Source organism: Carcharhinus amblyrhynchos, chromosome 3 (genome assembly GCF_965287045.1).
Source record: "Carcharhinus amblyrhynchos chromosome 3, sCarAmb.v2.hapA, whole genome shotgun sequence".
Lineage (NCBI taxonomy): Eukaryota > Metazoa > Chordata > Chondrichthyes > Carcharhiniformes > Carcharhinidae > Carcharhinus > Carcharhinus amblyrhynchos.
In genome coordinates, this window is record NC_137326.1 from 23,949,509 (window position 1) to 23,968,747 (window position 19,239).

Sequence of the window (19,239 nt, forward strand, 5' to 3'; positions counted from 1 at the left end):
GGGACATGAATGTAGCTGAGGAGGACACTGGGGTGCAGGGGTGTAAAATACATAGTATTGCAGTTGATACGGGGGATGTGCTGGATATTTTAGAGGGTTTGAAAATAAATAAGTCCCCTGGTCCGGATGGGATTTACCCTAGGATTCTCTGGGAGGCAAGAGAGGTGATTGCGGAGCCTCTGGCTCTGATCTTCAGGTCGTCGTTGGTCTCTGGTATAGTACCGGAAGATTGGAGGACAGCAAATGTTGTCCCATTGTTTAAGAAGGGGAGCAGAGACTTCCCTGGGAATTATAGACCGGTGAGTCTTACTTCTGTGGTGGGTAAGGTTTTGGAAAGGATTATTAGAGACAGGATTTATAGTTATTTGGAGAGTAATGAATTAATTAGAAACAGTCAGCATGGTTTTGTAGCGGGTAGGTTGTGCCTTACTAACCTTATCGAGTTCTTTGAGAAAGTGACCAAAGAGGTGGATAGGGGTAAGGCAGTTGACGTGGTGTATATGGATTTTAGTAAGGCGTTTGATAAGGTTCACCATGGTAGGCTTCTGCAGAAAATGCAGATGTATGGGATTGGGGGTGATCTAGGTAATTGGATCAGGAATTGGCTAGCAGATAGGAGACAGAGGGTGGTGGTTGATGGTAAATATTCGTCATGGAGTTCGGTTACGAGTGGTGTGCCTCAGGGATCTGTTTTGGGGCCAATGCTGTTTGTAATTTTTATTAATGATCTGGATGAGGGTATAGTTGGGTGGATTAGTAAGTTTGCTGATGACACCAAAGTCGGAGGTGTGGTAGATTGTGAGGAAGGGTGTCATAGTTTGCAGGGTGACTTAGAAAGGTTGCAGAGCTGGGCCGCGAGGTGGCGGATGGAGTTTAATGTGGAGAAGTGTGAGGTAATTCATTTCGGTAGGAATAACAGATGTGTTGAGTATAGGGCTAACGGGAGGACTTTGAATAGTGTGGAGGAGCAGAGGGATCTAGGTGTATGTGTACATAGATCCTGAAAGTTGGGAATCAAGTAGATAAGGTTGTTAAGAAGGCATACGGTATCTTGGCGTTTATTGGTAGGGGGATTGAATTTAGGAGTCGCAGCGTCATGATGCAACTGTACACAACTCTGGTGCGGCTGCACTTGGAGTATTGTGTGCAGTTCTGGTCCCCACATTACAGGAAGGATGTAGAGGCTTTGGAGAGGGTGCAGAGGAGGTTTACCAGGATGTTGCCTGGTATGGAGGGGAGATCCTATGAGGAGAGACTGAGAGATTTGGGGTTGTTTTCGCTGGAAAGAAGGCGGCTAAGAGGGGACCTTATTGAAACATATAAGATGATTAGAGGTTTAGACAGGGTGGATAGTGATAGCCTTTTTCCTAGGATGGAGAAAGCTAGCATGAGGGGGCACGGCTTTAAATTAAGGGGGGGTAGTTATAGGACTGATGTCAGGGGTAGGTTCTTTACCCAGAGGGTGGTGAGGGACTGGAATGCCCTGCCAGCTGCAGTTGTAAATGCGCCTAGTTTGGGGGCGTTTAAGAGATCTGTGGATAGGTTTATGGACGAAATGGGATTGGTTTAGATTAGTGGGTTAGTGTTGTTTTTTTTTAAAAGCTGGTCGGCGCAACATCGTGGGCCGAAGGGCCTGTTCTGCGCTGTAATGTTCTATGTTCTATGTGAATCAAACTACCAACAAAAAAGACTTGCATTTATATAACTTCTGTCACAACCCATAGGACATCGCAAAGCACTTTGCAACCAATGCAGGTTGGAAATGTAGTCACTGTTATGATGTGGGAAATGGAACAGCCAATTTGAACACAGACAGTTCCCACAATGTGATAACAATTAGATAATCTGTTACTGAGATGCTGGTTCTAATATGAATATTAACAAGGACAATGTTCTTCAAATTGTACCATAGTCTGATATAAAATGACAAGGGATGACTGCTGTCAGCACTGTGGGCATTTGTGCACACAATTCTGCACATGAATGAAATGGAATCAACTGTTCATCAGCCCCAACACCTCATCCCCTTTTATGTCACCTTTCCATACAATTGCAGGAGGTGTAACACTTGCTCTTTTATCTCCGTGCTCCTCAGCGTCCAAGGCCCTAAGCATTCCTTCTGGTAAAGCAGCACTTTACTTGCACAACTTTCAATTTAGTCGACTATATTTGCTGCCCCCACTGTGGCCTCTTCTACATTGGGAAGATAAAACAGACACTGGGTGTCTGCTCTGCAGAACATTTTCAGTTGGTCTGCAGGCATGACCACCCAACCTTTTGGTCACTTGTCATTCCAATTCACCATCTTGCTCTCAGGCTCACATTTCTACCCTTGGTTTGCTATAATGTTCTAATGCAGGCTGAGGAACGGCACATCATCTTCTGATTCAGTAGTTTGTAGCCTCCTGGACATGACGGTGGAGACAACAACTCCAAACCATTTTCCAATTTGATTCCCCTCCTCCCTAAGTATCTTTCTTTCATGTTTTTTTCATTCAGACATTGCTGATCTTTTCCCCTCTATTAACAGATTCTGCTATTTTGCTTTCATGTGGAGATGCTGGCATTGGTCTGGAGTAAGCACAGTGAGAAGACTCACCACACCAGGTTAAAGTCCAACAGTTGTATTTGGTAGAACAAGCTACAAGCTCTCAGAGCACTGCCCCTTCAGAAGTGCTTTCAGACAGCGTTGACCTTTTAAGAACATAAGAACATAAGAAATAGGAGCAGGAGTAGGCCATCTGGCCCTTCGAGCCTGCCCCGCCATTCAATAAGATCATGGCTGATCTGTCGTGGCTCAGTTCCACTTTCCGGCCCTCTCCCCATAACCCTTAATCCCCTCTCTTATCAAAAACCCATCAACCCGCTTCTTGAAAATATTTAGCGAGGCAGCCTCCACCACTTCAACGGGTAGAGAATTCCAGAGATTCACCACCCTTTGAGTGAAGAAGTTCCTCCTCAACTCCGTTCTAAAACGCCCCCCCTTTATCTTGAGGCTGTGCCCCCTAGTCCTACTGTCTTTTTTGAGCAGGAAGAGTCTCTCCACCTCTATCCTATCCATCCCATTCATCATCTTATACGTCTCAATGAGATCTCCCCTCATTCTTCTAAACTCCAACGAGTACAAGCCTAGTTTATTCAGCCTCTCCTCATAGCTCAACCCCCTCAACTCCGGTATCAGCCTAGTAAACCTCCTCTGCACTCCCTCCAAGGCCAAAATATCTTTGCGCAGGTGCGGCGCCCAAAACTGCACACAGTACTCCAGCTGCGGCCTCACCAATGCCCTATACAGCTGCAGCAAGACCTCCCTACTTTTATATTCAATCCCCTTCGCTATGAAGGCCAGCATCCCATTTGCCTTCCTGACCACCTGCTGCACCTGCAAGCTGGGTTTTTGCGACTCATGCACAAGGACCCCGAGGTCCCTCTGCACCGTTGCCTGCTGCAGTTTTTCGCCCCGTAAGTAATAGTCCTTCCTACCATTCTTCCTACCAAAGTGGACCACCTCACACTTGCCAACATTAAATTCCATTTGCCATTTCCTGGCCCATTCGCCCAGCCTATCTAGATCCTTCTGCAGACTCTCCACACCCTCCGCACAATTTGCCGTTCCCCCAATCTTGGTGTCATCCGCAAATTTCGACACCCTACACTCGGTTCCCTCCTCCAGATCATTAACAAATTCTGCTATTTTACTTTCAGACAGCGCTGGCCTTTATTCTGCTATTAACTTCTCCTCTAGACCAAAGATTTAGATTTTAATACTATCTTTATAGACATCTTTATGACTCCCTTTGTTTTGTGCTCTATGTTGACATCTTTTGTCATTTAATTTCCTCCACCCTTTAACTTATTTCTGACTTTCCATTTCATTCTACCTGCTCCCCTTCCTCTTTTTCTACAGCATTAGCCCAATACATTTCGGTTCGAAAGAAGACTCATATCGGGCTTGAAATGTTAACTTTATTTCTCTCTCCACAGATGCTGCCAGGCCTGCTGAATATTTCCAGCATTTTGCTTTGTTATTCTGTATTTGTTGAATTCAGTGAGATTTCTGTGTAGCACCACCAGATTCTTAAAATCATAGCAGTCTGTTGCATGTTGCAACTTCCTTATCACACAAAGAGACATGTTAGGTGAAATTGGAGGCCCGATCACAACTATTAGCTAAGCTGGGAATCATTTCCGAAGAACCCTACCTACAGATGGAAAGAGTCTGAAGGCAGAATCTAGTCAGTGCAATTTTCATTTATGTCAGTGTCTTGTTCATATGTGTAGAATCATAGAATCCCTACAATGAAAAAGGAGGCCATTTGGCTCATCAAGACTGCACAGACAACAATCCCATCCAGGCCCTATCCCTGTAACTCCACTTATTTATCCTGCCAATCTCCCTGAGAATAAGGGGGGCAATTTAGCATGGCCAATCAACCTAACCCACACATCTTTGGGCTGTGGGAGGAAAGCACAGCACCCAGAGGAAACCCACGTAGACATGGGGAGAATGTGCAAATTCCACACAGTCACCTAAAGCCGGAACTGAACCCAGGGTCTGGCTCTGTGAGGCAACAGTGCCAACCACTGTGCCACCGTGCTGTCCTTACAATGAAGTTTGTACAAAAGTACAACGAAGTGGACCAAATGCCATCTTCACCATTGCTTTCTAATGCCAATACCTGCTGCTATCCTATTCCACCCCATCCTATTGTTGTGAGATGTATACTTGTTCAGTTTATTTCACCCTAGTTCTCACCACATTGTGAACTCTGTTGTGTGTGTCTATTAATACCTAACTCTGATTGATTGCTGTTATGTACTTACAGTGGTTGCATCTCTTCCGCTATAACCTCATACACTCTGTAGTGATGTAAGCAAAGAGATTTGTGGGCTTTTGTGGTTCTTCCATTCTAGACCTGGAATAAGCAACACCTTCCAAAATAAACTTGTATCATGTTTCAGTACAACCCATGAGTGTGGCACCTCATTACTTTTCTGTTTGTGGTAGTTACTAGTTGTTGTGTAACAATTGCCCAGAAATGAAACTAGAGAAAGAACACCAACATTGTAAGCTCTAAGCTCATGTGAAGAGGAAGTTCTGCAAATAATAAGTACACAATAAATAATACTGATCCTGGCCAAGGGGAGGCGATGGCCTGGTGGTATAATCACTTGACTATTAATACAGAAACTCAGCTAATGTTCTGGGGATCTGGGTTCGAATCCTGCTATGGAATTTGAATTCAACAAAAAAAACTAGCATTAAGAATCTGCTGGTGACTATGAAACAATTGTCGATTGTTGGAAAGACCCGTCTGATTCACTAATGTCCTTTAGCGAAGGAAATCTGCCACCCTTAACTGTTCTGGCCTACATGTGTGACTCCAAAGCCACAGCAATGTGGTTGATTCTCAACTGCCCTTGGGCAACTAGGGATAGGTAATAAATGCCGGCCAGCCAGCGACATCCATATCCCACAGATGAATAATAAAATGAAGGATGTGAGAGATGACAAGATTAAGAGATGAGATATTGCAAAAGAAATTGATAAAGGCTGGTCAAACTCATCATGTGTGGTGTCAGTTTCATGCACTTCCTTCAATGCCAGTAATAACCTTCCAGTCTCCTGCAATTTCTCCAGTCCCTCTATGCACAACTAACCAGGCTATTCTGTGTTTAATATCATAGGAAATGCCATGGAGGAAAAGGCCAAACAGCAACACTCTGATGATGACCTGACTACACACAGATCCACAACTGCTGCCACTTCAAGATCCACAACTCCTGCTACACCGTCCACAACTCCAACATGGCATCGCAATAATTCCCACACTGGCTCAGAGAAACTCACTGATAAGGAAGCAGATGGTAAGTTATAAGCGGTTTGACCTTGTATGGCATAAAACCTGGAAGTGGAAGAGAAGGAGCATGGAGAAACTTCTACCCCTGACAAAGAAGCCAAATTTTGGAGGCCCAATGTTGAAATTGGAATAGAATCATAAAATGATAAAGCACAGAAGGAGGCTATTGGGTCCATTGTACTGGTGCCAGCTTTTTAAATGAGCTATCCAATCATATCCCATCCACAAGAGTATTCCCATTGTTCAGTCAACAGAATCATAGAATTTTTACAGTGCAGAAGAGGCCATTCGTCTCATCGAGTCTGCACCAACTCTCTGACAGAGGATCTTACCAGTGTCTCTTCCCTGCCCTATCCCCATAACCCTGCACATTTCCCATGGCTAATCCATCTAAGCTACACATCTTGGAACACTGAGGGGCAACTTATCTTGGCCAATCCACCTAACCCGCACATCTTTGGACTGTGGGAGGAAACCAGAGCACCCGGAGGAAACCCAATTTCCCCTTTATGCATTGATCCAATTTTCTTTTGAAAGTTATAATGAAGTCTTTCCCTATTGGGAAATGTATTCCAATTCATGACAACTTTCTATGCAAAACAAAAATGTTTCCACGTGTCATCTTTGTTTCTTCAGCCAATTACCTCATGCCTGTGACTTTTGGTGACTGAACCTTCTACCAATAAAAGCCATTTCTCCTTAAGATCCTTCAGGATTTTGAACACTTCTAATTTTCCTTTACCCCTCTCTGCTGTAAGGAAAGAAAGCCCAGCTGCTCCCATCTCTGCACGTAACTGAATTCTTTCACACCTGATACAATTCCAGCAGTCTCCTCTGCACCGTCTAACAGGCCTTGTCATTCTTTCTAAATTAAGATGAACAGAATTGGACCAAGCTTCAGCTGGGGCCTAACCAGTGATTTGTAAAAGCGTGGACAGATTCCTTGCTTCTATTTATAAAGCCAACAATCATGTCAAATTTCCTTGATGTGTTCAAAGGCCTGTGTTTGTACCATTGATTTCTTTGTTCCTATATCCAGTTTTAAAATTGAATCATTCAGTTCATATTGTGCCTCTGCATTTTTCCTATCAATCTGATGACTTCATGGAGGCAATTTTCCCGCCTGGCCTGCCACAGGAATCATAGTAGGTGGGAGGTGGACCATGCAAATGCCCCTTGACCTTGGGCGACGGGATTTTCCGGTTTTGGGGTGAACACAGCCAGAAAACCCTGTCCCATATCTCTCTGCATTAAATTTAATTTGCCATATGCCTGTTTATTTCACCAATCTATGTGGTTCTGTTGCAACTATCCCTCCCTCCCCTCACGGCGTGATACGTTCCTGAATTTCGAGTCAAGTGAACTTTGAAATGGTGCCCTATCTACCCAATTCTTGGTCCTTAATCAAAATATATCAAGATGAACAGTGGTCCCAGTCCTAGACCGTGGGGACACGACTGCACATTTCCCTTCACTCTGCAAAACAACTCTTCACCACCGCACTCTGCCTTCTCCCCTTTGACAGTTTGGTGACCGTGTAAATTATTGTTCCTTTATTCCGTGTGCTTCAATTTTGCTAACAAAGTGAAAGAATTATAATTGAAGAACACTCTTTATATGTGGAGGCAGTGGCAAGGGTTTCAATGTTTATCGGTGAAATGATGGAGAAATGTGAGTCCACTTCACATTAGGTGGATTGGCCGTGCTAAATTGACCTATTGGGTGGGATTTTACAGCCTCACTCGGCCTGAAACTGTAAAGCCCTGCCTGTGCTCAACTGACCTTTCCATGCTCCGCCCCTCGCCTGCTCTGATTCTTGTAGTGGGCAGGCGTAAAATTCCAGCCTTATTGTCAGGGGGATTAGCAGGGTAAATATGTGAGTTTACAGGAATACGGCCTAGGTGGGGATTGTTGTTGGTGCTTGCTGCGCCATTCAATAAGATCATGGCTGATCTTTTCGTGGGCTCAGCTCCACATACCTCCACCCGCTCACCATAACCCTTAATTCCTTTACCATTCAAAAATTTATCTATACTTGCCTTAAAAACATTCAATGAGGTAGCCTCAACTGCTTCACTGGACAGGGAATTCCACAGATTTACAACCGTTTGTGTGAAGAAGTTCCTCCTCAACTCGGTCCTAAATCAGCTTCCCCTTATTTTGAGGCTATGACCCCTAGTTGTAGTTTCACCCGCCAGTGGAAACAACTTCTCTGCTTCTATCTTCCCTATTCCCTTCATAATCTTAAATGTTTCTATAAGATCTCCCCTCATTCTTCTGAACTCTAATGAGTATAGCCCCAGTCAACTCATTCTCTCCTTATAAGCCAACACTCTCAACCTAGTGAATCTCCTCTGCACTCCCTCCAGTGCCAGTATATCCTTTGTCATGTAAGGAGACCAAAACTGTACGCAGTATTCCAGGTGTGGCCTCACCAACACCTTATACAGCTGCAACATAACTTCGCTGTTTTTGAACTCCATCTCTCTAGCAATAAAGGACAAAAATCCGTTTGCCTTCTTAATGGCATGCTGTACCTGCAAACCAACTCCTTGAGATTCCTGCACAGGAACACCCAGGTCCCTCTATACAGCAGCATGCTGCAATTTTTTACCATTTAAATAATAATTCATTTTGCTGTTATTTCTACCAAAATGGATGACCTCACATTTGCCAACATTGTACTCCATCTGCCAGACCTTTGCCCACTCTCTTGGACTATCTATCTCCCTTTGTAGACTTTCAGCATCCTCTGCACACTTTGCTCTGCTACTCATCTTAGTGTCATCAGCGAATTTTGACATACTACACTTGGTCCCCAACTCCAAATCATCTATGTAAATCGTAAACAGTTGTGGTCCCAACACTGATCCCTGAGGCACATCAGTAGTCACTGATTGCCAACCAGGAAAACACCCATTTATCCCCACTCTTTGCTTCCTGTTAGTTAACCAATCCTCTATCCATGCTAATATATTACCCGTAACACCGCGTACCTTTATCTTATGTAGCGGTCTTTGGTGTGGCACCTTGTCAAGTGCCTTCTGGAAATCCAGATGCAGCACATCCACAGGTTCCCCCTTGTCCGCTGCACAAGTAATGTTCTCAAAGAGTTCCACGATATTAGTCAAACATGACCTGCCTTTCATGAACCCATGCTGCATCTTATTGCTGGGACAGTTTATATCCAAATGTCTCATTATTTCTTCCTTGATGATAGATTCAAGCATTTTCTGTACTATACTAGTTAAGCTAATTGGCTTATAGTTATTCGCCTTTTGTCTACATCCTTTTTTAAACAGTGGCGTCATATTTGCTGTTTTCCAATCTGTGGGAACCACCCCAGAGTCCAGCAAATTTTGGTTAATTATCACTAATGCATTTGCTATTTCTCCTGCCATCTCTTTTAATATCCTGGGATGCATTCCATCAGGACCAGGAGTCTTGTCTACCTTTCGCCCCCATTAACTTGCCCAACACTACCTCGTTTGTGGTAATGATAGTTTCTAGGTCCTCACCTGCCATAGCCTTCCTGTCATTAATGTTTGGCATATTATTTGTGTCTTCTACTGTGAAGACTGACATGAAATACCTCAGAAGACCGACACAAAATGAGAAAATGCCTCAGCCATTTTCTCATTTCCAGTTATTACATCCCTCTTCTCATCCTCCAAAGGACCTATGTTTACTTTAGCCACTCTTTTTTGTTATATAAGTGTAGAAACTTTTGCTATCTGTTTTTATATTCTGAGCCAGCTTACTCTCATATTCCATCTTACTTTTCTTTATAGTTTTTTTGTGGCTTTCTGTTGACTTTGAAAGATTTCCCAATCCTCCCTGTTCCCAATAATCTTTGCCACTTTGTATGCATTTTCTTTCAATTTGATACCCTCCTTTATTTCCATAAATTTCCATGGCTAATTATCTCTTTTTCTACAGTCCTTATCGCTAGGAGATACTTTTGCTGAAAACTGTGAAAGTTTTTTTTTGTTTACTTTATTCCAATCCAATCAAGTCAAATTAAAGCCAATTCAAAGTCCCAACAAGTTGGGACATTCCCGATCCAAGCTGACAAGACAGGGCTCTCACCACCTGTCTTGGGCTTGACCTACATGATCCAAGCTGATTGGAGTAGGTGTAGCTCCTCCTCCAAGGCTTGATCTAATTTGCATCTTAGCCAAAAGGCCGAGATGCCGCTTTAAAAAATTGCTTCAAATGAAGCTGAGGTGTAACCTAATGACTTCAACCAAGTGCAGCATGTCGATACTACACTTGATCTTAGCCAAAAGGCCGAGAAGCGCACTGCAGTAGATCGCTTTAAAAGCCCTCCACTATTTTTACTCCCAGCCTACCTTAGCCAACACTGCCCTTTATAGTCTCCCTCGTTTGAGCACAAGGCACTGGTATTGGATTTTATCTTCCCTCGCTCCATCTGTCCATCTGTATTTTAAATTCAACCATATTGTGATCGCTTCTTCTGAGAGGATCCCTAAATACAAGATCATTAATTATTCTTGTCTCAATACACAGGACCAGATCCAAGATAGCTTGTTCCCTTGTAGGTTGCAGTACATACTGAACTCCTCCTCAAGACTGCCTTGACAGGCCTGGTTTGACCAATTGATACGTAGATTAAAATCGCCCATGATAATTGCTGTACCATTTTTACATGCATCAGTTATTTCTTTGTTTATTTCTAGCCCCACCATGATATCAAAATTTGGTGGCCTATAGGTTATGCCTAATAGTGACTTTTTCTCCTTACTATTTCTAATTTCCACCCAAATGGATTCAACCTTTGTTTTGCATAGAACCCTATATCATCTCTCAGTACTGCCCTGATGTCATCCTTAAATATCAGTGTTACACCACCTCCCTTACCTTCCTGTTGGTCCCTCCGAACAGTCTGATACTCCTGGACATTTAACTCCCAGTCATGGCCACCCTGCAACCATGTGTCTGTAATGACCACCAAATCATATTCGTTCGCAATGATTTCTGCCAACAACTCATTTACCTTGTTTCCAATGCTACGAGCATTCAGATAAAGTGCCCGTATGCTAGTTTTTGTACCTTCTTTTTGAATTCTAACACTCCCATTAATAACATCTCCTGAGTTCTCCTTTCTTTTAACTCCTTTCCTGATTTTTCATGTAGTTGGAACTTTCTCCTCACATTTTGCCCTTGCGCCCTCCTTCTCTGACTTCTTACATAGGTTCCCATCCCCCGGCATATTAGTTTAAACTCTCCCCTGCCGCTCTAGCAAATACTTCCCTAAGGACATCAGTCCCAGTACTGCTCAGATGTAACCCATCCAATTTGTTCAGATTCCACCTCTCCCAGAACCGGTCCCAATTCTCCAGGAATCTGAAACCCTTCCCCTGACGCCGTCTTTTCCGCCACGTATTTATCTGCTATATCCTGTCATTTCTACTCTGACTGGTATGCAGCACCGGTAGTAATCCTGAGATCACTACCTTTAAGGTCCAATTTCTTAAATTTCTTCTTGCCTCCCTGTATTGTGCTTTTAGGACCTCATCCCTTTTTTTTACCTATGTCATTTGTGCCAACATGTACTACGATCACTGGCTGCTCACCCTCCCCCTTCAGAATGTCCTGCAGCCTCTCTGAGACATCCTTGACCCTAGCACTAGGAAGGCAACATACCATCCAGGAGTCTCGTTTGCGGCCTATCTATTCCCCTTGTAATTGAATCCCCTATAACTATTGCACTGGCACACTTTTTACCCCTCCCCTCTGCAGCAGAACCAACCAACTGCTTTCCCTAGAGAAGTCATTCCCCTCAACAGTATCCAAAGCGGTATATCTGTTCTGCAAGGGAATGGCTCCAGGAGACTCCTGCTCTACCTGCCTATCTCTCTTGCTCTGTTTGGTGGTCTTGCCTGCGGAGTCTGAGCCTGCGGTGTGACTACCTCTATAGGAGATATCCACGATACTCTCTGACTCATGGATACGCCACAGTGTCTCCAGTCGCTGTTCCAGCTCTGAAACTCGAGCTTCCAGGAGCTGTAGCTGGAGACACTTCCTGCACACATATTGACACAGGAGAATGGAACTGTCCCCAGCTTGCCATATGGAGCAAGAGGAGCAAACCATGGCTTGGAGGTCTCCCGTCATGTCTTACCCCTTTAAATTAAACTTTTGAAATGTGTTTTGTTTCAGATTATATCCAATTTTCTAGGGCCCTTCTTTCCTGATCCTTGTTACTACCAAATATAACATTTTCAAACTATAAACCACAGAAATTACTCAGGAACATTTATTATAGTGTACAACAACTACCATGCCAAGAGCAGAAAGGGAAAAAAATAACTCTTACTTACCAATCAGCACTCTCCCTTGTAGCCTCTGGTGCCTATTTCACCTAACTCCCTGTGTTCACCCAACTCCAACTCAGTCAAACAGCACTCACCGTGCAGCTCTCTTTGTAGAGAGAGCAGATGACAAACTTGGACCAGTAAGATGAATCATACAAAGGGCAAAGGTAGCATTTAGAAGTAGTTGTAAATAGATTGGATGGATGTATTACCACCTTTTGAATGAATGCTGTTCAGCATGACCGCATATAATTCTGAATTAATTTCTGTATATGCCAGCAACCCTTTGGAGTTAGATGCTTCGAAGGGAAATATTGACATCTGCTTATGAAGGCAATAAGTAGAAGTTTCTCATTCCTGGGGAACAGTTCTGGTGCGAGGTTTTGCTGATGAACCTGATGCCAATGGCTGGTAAATCAAACTGTATTCCAACCCATTATATAGTGCCAGTAATAAAGTTTGAAATGCAATAAAGTGGATGTGGGCATCAGTCTGCCTCTGTAAAAGAATTGCATGCTGTTAAAGGAAGCTCCATCAGGTTAGAAGGCGCTGTGACTCTTTGGTCTAGCAGTATGGTTCTCGCTTTGGGTGTTGCAATCAGCATGTCTGTAAGAGGCCCCGGGTTCAAATCCTGGATGGGCCCTTTACTGTTGTTTCATATTGGGGTGCCATGATTAGCACTGCTGCTCCTCAGAGACACGGGTTCAATTCTGGCCTTGGATGACTGTGTGGAGTTTGCACATTCTCCCTGTGTCTGCATGGCTTTCCTCTGGGTGCTCTGGTTTCCTCCCACAGTCTAAAGATGTGTGGGTTATGTTGATTGGCCATGCTAAATTGACCCTTAGTGTCCCAAAATGTGTGGGTTAGGAGATTAGCGGGATAAATACACGGATAGGGGCTGGATGGGATTGTTGTCAGTGCAGGCTTGATGGGCCAAATGACCTCCTTCTGCACTGTATAGATTCTATAACACTTTTGTGATAAATTTATGGGCATATATTTTGGGTGGGATTTTCCATGCCCCCTCTCCCTGTAGTGTGTTTCGCGGTGGTGGAGACACCCAGTCATTGGTTGGCAGTAGCATCTTCTGATCCCACTGCTGTCCTGTTGTGTGCAACCCTCGCATCAGGAAACTCCCGTGGCCGGTGTTTGCCGTTGACGGGCTGGAAGATCCCGCTGGCAGGAACGGGCTGGAAAATCCTGGCCTTAGAGTGGGACGATCTGTAGTTTATTACTTAGCTTGTCTTTCTGAGTTCTGAAAACCATTTCTTACTTAAGGAAAATCCATTCACTTGCTCGTGAACTCTCAGGAAGACTTTGTGAACGCTGCTCATATTTCTGCTCCAAAGAAGACACTCCTTTCTCGCTGCACTTAACAAAATGATAGTTCAGTGCAACACCCTCAAATGGAACAATCTTTGCTTTCTGTAATCCATTCTGCTGTAACGTTTAAGATCTGCTTTCCAGGCCTTGATTGCTTTTTAAAAGCAGAGCTGGAGACCTGTGTGCTGTGTTTTGGCGATAAGTTGGGTTTTAGTTTCCCCTGTTTAGCCATCGTCATCTACAATTCTGCAGTTCAAAGTTGGATGAGACAACGTTTCAACATTCAAATTGTTTAAATGACTCATTAGCTGCTCCGTCTCGACAGATTGCAGGTGTACCAACAGGGGCCGTTATTATTTCATGACTGCTAACTAAATTGCTTTTCAACAATCAAATATTTCAAAAACGCCCAGTCATGCAATTTCTGCTCAAGGTTCATTCATTATGACAAAAGAGGCAACTTGTCCATTTTAAAAATGACTAATGGGTTTCATGTGTTCAGCCTGGCTCCTGGGTTTCAGGCTAATTTCTAACAGACCTGGATCTGCAGCACAAAGCCACATTTAATTTCACTGGTTGGTGAAACACTGGCAATTTCACTTAGATTATGAGGGTGGCTGACTCAGGAAGTCTGAACGTCCTCTGAAATTGATGCCACATAGAGGCCAGCCTTGTCTTGCATCAGACTGTCCTGACTCTGAGCAAGCAGCAATTGCGGTGGCCACTGAGTTATTGAAGTACTAGGAATCCTCCTTCCCTGCTAGTACTGGATAAGGCTCCTGATCGCCAGTCTGACCCACACGTGACACATTCCCAAATTTTAAGGGCGTTTCATAGAACCCATACTGTGCAGAAGGAGGCCATTCAGCCCATCAAGTCAGTACTGACTCTCTGAAAAAGCATCCCACCCACACCCTCTCCCCGCCCTATCCCCATAACCTACGCACATTGGTCAATCCACCTAATCTACACACAATGGGACACTAATGGGTAATTTAATATGGCCAATCCACTTAGCCTGCACATATTTAGACTATGGGAGAAAACTGGAGCGCCCAGAGGAAACTCATGCAGACACAAGGAAAATGTGAAAACGCTAAACAGTCAGCCGAGGCTGGAATTGAACCCGGGTCCCTGGTGCTGTGAGGCTGTAGTGCTAGCTACTGTGCCACCGTGCCACCCCTATTAGAAGGAGACCATTTGGCCCACTGAGTCCGCACGACTCTCCAAAACAGCATCCCATCCAGGCTCACTACCCCGAAATTCACCATGGCCAATCCACTCAACCTGCACATTTTTGGAGTGTGGGGGGGAAACCGGAGCACTCAAAGGAAACCTATGCAGACACGGGCAGAACGTGCAAACTCTGCACAGAAAGCCCTTTGCCAAGAATAGATGCTTACTCCATTTTCCATTTCACCTTAACATTGGTAGGAATTTCCTGTAACCTTATCACTATCAATCGTACAGATTGTCCCAGCCAAGGATTGCTGATTTTCCTAAAAGGACAACATATTCCAGTTGCCGCGTCCTAATGTCACTTCATTTTCACATCAATTGCTCTGCTATCAATTGGAGACAGACACCTGGCATTTTTGGCTTGTTCCACCTTGGATACTTGTGATGGGGGCAAAGAAAATGGAATTGACAAGATTTCGGGTGGGTGTTACTGTTCCCCCTGTTCTGGTTTTTCTGATGCCAACACGTCACATCTACCCCACCTTCGGAGGCACTTGTTCTTTGAAAGAAAAGATGTGGCAAACTGAGAGAAAGACATTTTATTCCAAATTGCTGTCCTCTTACTCTGTCTCTGATGTCTTCCCAGGCCCAGGAATGACAGTGACCAGATAGGATAATATTCTCAACTCTCAGCCATGAACTCCCTTCCCTTCAACAAGCACAAAATCCACTTTCAGGAACAATCTTTTTGTGATTCTTTCTGGGATTTTCTAATCCTGTAGAACAGCATTGAATAATTACTGTCTGAGCCTGCTGTAGCTCACAGATATGCAAATTCCAAAGACTGTAATGTGGAACAAAATGAAAATCACTTGTCCAAATTCCAATCTATAGTAGCTGACTGCAGTACACTTGTTTGGATGGTTTAATGTGCAGAAATGTGTATTATTCATGTGTTCCAAATCATTTATTCAGGGTACAAAATTCTGGCACTTACTTTCCACATGGCATTGATTAATGTCTTCTAAGCTTCAAATAAATAAATTAATGACATCTAATTTTTCAGTCCTGACACCTAATTGCTGATTAACAAGTCATTGCAAATTACTAATTTGATTCTTCTGTCTATACTAGGGTGACCAGCACACTGATAATCCCTGTATATTTTCAGCCCAAACCTTCCCGCAGAATTTTAAGAATACTGCATAAGTGGAGGGTCAATATTATAACAGTGCAGTCTTTCCTATTTCAATAGCTTCTCGGCTGCTGTTTTGCTCCTGTTCAGCTGTGGCCTTCTCTCCTCTTTCTAATAAGTAACAGTGTTTAAAATAGCATCGGTGCTGCCAGTTCTCCTGTCTTTGTGTACATTGTATGTGGTAACTGGTCAACACTAAAATCGCACTTTCTACTTTCATAAGGCTCACTCCAAAAGAATTGGAAACTTGATTGTATAGTGTATTGAATTGGTTGTTGCACTGCTGCAATTGTGCAACATTGGAAGCGATTCTCCCAAAAGTGCTGGATCGGTGGGAAGCCTGTTCTAGATCACAGTTTTCTCAGATCAGCTTCACACTCGAATTTCCGCACTCTGTGTATGGCAGAGGTCACAATCTCATTAAAAACCCGGGGTGGATGGGGGGGGCCTATTTGGCCCAAAGTCTGACAGCTCCAGAACTCTGTGCATGCGCAGTGGCCCCAATCTGTCAGACTCCCTGTTTGCTGACCGGCTCAATCGCTGGCCAGCCCAGGACCCCCACAGTGCTGCCCCTCCAGTAACCCCTCATGGCCCGATCGCGGCCCCCACAACAATTCCCTGGCCAGCCCTGACTGCTCCCCCCCGCTGCCCTGGAGTGCCCTGATGTCCCGCACCCAGCAATGGCGATCCTTCCTCACCCAGGCAGACCTCCCCATCCCCCCACTGACCCCCTCCAGGATCAGACACCCCCCCCAACCCCAGGAGGCAGGCACCCCCCCTCCCCCCCCGCCCCAACCCCCCTCAGCCCACCCTGAACGTGGCCTCCCTCCAGCCCAGGCCAATCGCCATGCAGGGCGACAGTGGGATCCCCCACTCTCACCGATTGCTCCTAGGCCCCACCCTCTTGGCACTGCCCAATGGCCAATGGGCATTCCCCAAACGGGTGGAGCTACTCTAAACCCTGCCAGAATGAAGTACTCCTAGCAGGGTGGGAGATTCAATTAGGACTGGCAAGTTCCCGATAATGAAATGCTAAACATATTTAAGCTACAGTCAAAAAAGATTCAAATGACTTCCTCTCTTCCCACCGGTTTCCAGCGTGTTCTCCAGCTCTGGGAAATGCGCATACATTTCCAGTGCATGCACAAATCCCAGAAAAAGGCTGATGGTACGCATCTCCCAGCCCAACGCGCCAGAAAAGTTGAGGATCGGGATGGGAAAATCACCCCCACTGTAGCTGGGAAAAGTGTGCCCCATCCATCAGCTTAATCTTTAATTAGATAGAAAATGTTCTTCATACTTGCACCATTGTGAGAGGGAATAAATGTCTTGTCAATATACAAGCATAACTGGTTGTAGGCTGTAATCCTAAATTAGTTGTTCTACATGCTGACTATAAATTAGACCAACTGAACAACAATGTCTTTCCCAATCATTCTAAATAGTGCATTTTTTAGAAGCATCACATTTTGTAAAATGTTGTATTCCTCAGTGAGAGCTACAGTGGCACAGTGGCACTGCTGCCTCACAGTGCCAGGGACCTGGGTTCGATTCTTGGCTTGGGTCACTGTCAGTGCAGAGTTTGTACATTCTCCCTATGTCTATACTAAATCCTCCCCCTCAGCGTACTCAAACAGATACCAGAGTGTGGCAACTAGAGGATTTTCACAGTAACTTCATTGCAGTGTTAATGTAAACTTACTAGTGATTAATAAATAAACTTTTGACTGCATGAGCTAACAGTAGGTTTTGTCTCTTTTTTGATTTGATTTATTATTGTTACATGTATTAACATACAGTGGAAAGTATTGTTTCTTGCATGCTATACAGACAAAGCATACCATTCATAGAGAAGGAAATGAAAGAGCGCAGAGTGTAGTGTTACAGTCATAGCTAGGGTGTAGAGAAAGATCAACTTAATGCAAGGTAAGTCCATTCAAAAATCTGATAGCAACAGGGAAGAAGCTGTTCTTGAGTCAGTTGGTACGTGACCTCAGACTTTTGTATCTTTTTCTCAATGGATGAAGGTGGAATAGAGAATCTCCCAGATGCATGGGGTCCTTAATTATGCTGGATGCTTTGCTGAGACAGTGAGAAGTGTAGACAGAGTGAATGGATGGGAGGCTGGTGCTTGGGGTGATATGAGAGGACGTTCTGTGACTAAGAATTTGGCTGTCAAAACGTTGTGACATGCCTGAGATTGGAGGAGTTCAATAAGTGCAGAACAAAAGCAAGAGTGCTATAAAGTATTATTTTTTGACAAAAAATTTGATTGTGTTGATTGATAATTGGTACAGTGGAAATGGCAAAAAGCAAATTATCACGAAGCATATTTGAAACCCAGGAGTTAAACTTACTGATACTCATAGAGCAAGAATTCAATCTTAATGGTAGATTTTCTGATCCGTCCTGTTGTAAAAGCAATGGTATAAATTTATATTATCCTATATAACCTGAAAATTTGCTTTTAATGAAGCAGTTCAGATTTAAGAATAGCAACAAATCTGAACCTGATGGCAATTTTCAGTAGCTGTCTTGAAAGGTGAGTTTTGACACACAATACTGAAAAGCAACAGGAGCTGATGGTTAGTTCAACAATATTTTATAAAGTAATGTTTATAGATTTTACTATTTCCTGGACTTTTATTTGACACAATGATGAATAGATTTCATTGTTGCTGCAAATAAGGTTCAGCTTGAATTGTAGGATGTTTGAGCTTCTGTTGAGCTTTTCCAGTCTGAGTTGCATTAACTCTTGCATGGTAGGAAAGTTTAAAGTTTATTTTAAAGTTAACACTGTTGCCTCACAGTGCCAGGGAACTGGGTTCGATTCCTGGTTTGGGTCACTGTCTGTAAGGAGTTTGCACGTTCTTCCTGTGTCTGCATGGGTTGCTATCGGGTGCTCCGGTTTCTTCACACAGTCCAAAGATGTGCAGGCTAGGTGAATTGGCCATGTTAAATTCCCCCTCAGTCTACCTGAACAGGCATCCGAGTGTGGTGGCTAGGGGATTTCACATAACTTCATTGCAGTGTGAATGTAAGCCTACTTGTGACTAATAAATAAACCTTTTTCGGACTGTGGGAGGAAACCGGAGCAGTCAGATGAAACCCATGCAGACACAAGGAGAACGTGCAGACACTAAACAGACAGTGACCTAAGCTGGGAATCGAACCTAGTCCCTAGCTCTGTGAGACAGCAGTGCTGACTACTAGGCCATTGAGTCACCCCAGAAGCCTACAATGATTAGCATGACCATCAAATCTAATTTACAATGTTCGGTTTAGTTTATTTTTATTAGTGTCACTAGTAGGCTTGCATTAACACTGCAATGAAGTTACTGTGAAA

The 19,239-nt window shown here is 44.0% G+C and overlaps 1 protein-coding gene and 1 non-coding gene across 2 annotated transcripts in view; one reads left to right on the top strand and one right to left on the bottom strand.

The window, feature by feature from the left end:
• Positions 1-19,239, top strand: part of fbln2 (fibulin 2) — a 217,955-nt gene that overhangs the window by 54,356 nt on the left and 144,360 nt on the right. The window contains exon 4 of the mRNA XM_080182283.1: positions 5,686-5,865. Coding sequence (XP_080038409.1) covers positions 5,686-5,865 — 180 coding nt within the window. The remainder of the gene's footprint in view (positions 1-5,685; positions 5,866-19,239) is intronic.
• On the bottom strand, positions 9,969-10,160 carry LOC145341608 (U2 spliceosomal RNA). Its single transcript, XR_013886384.1, has one exon. It is a non-coding gene; the product is annotated as a U2 spliceosomal RNA (small nuclear RNA).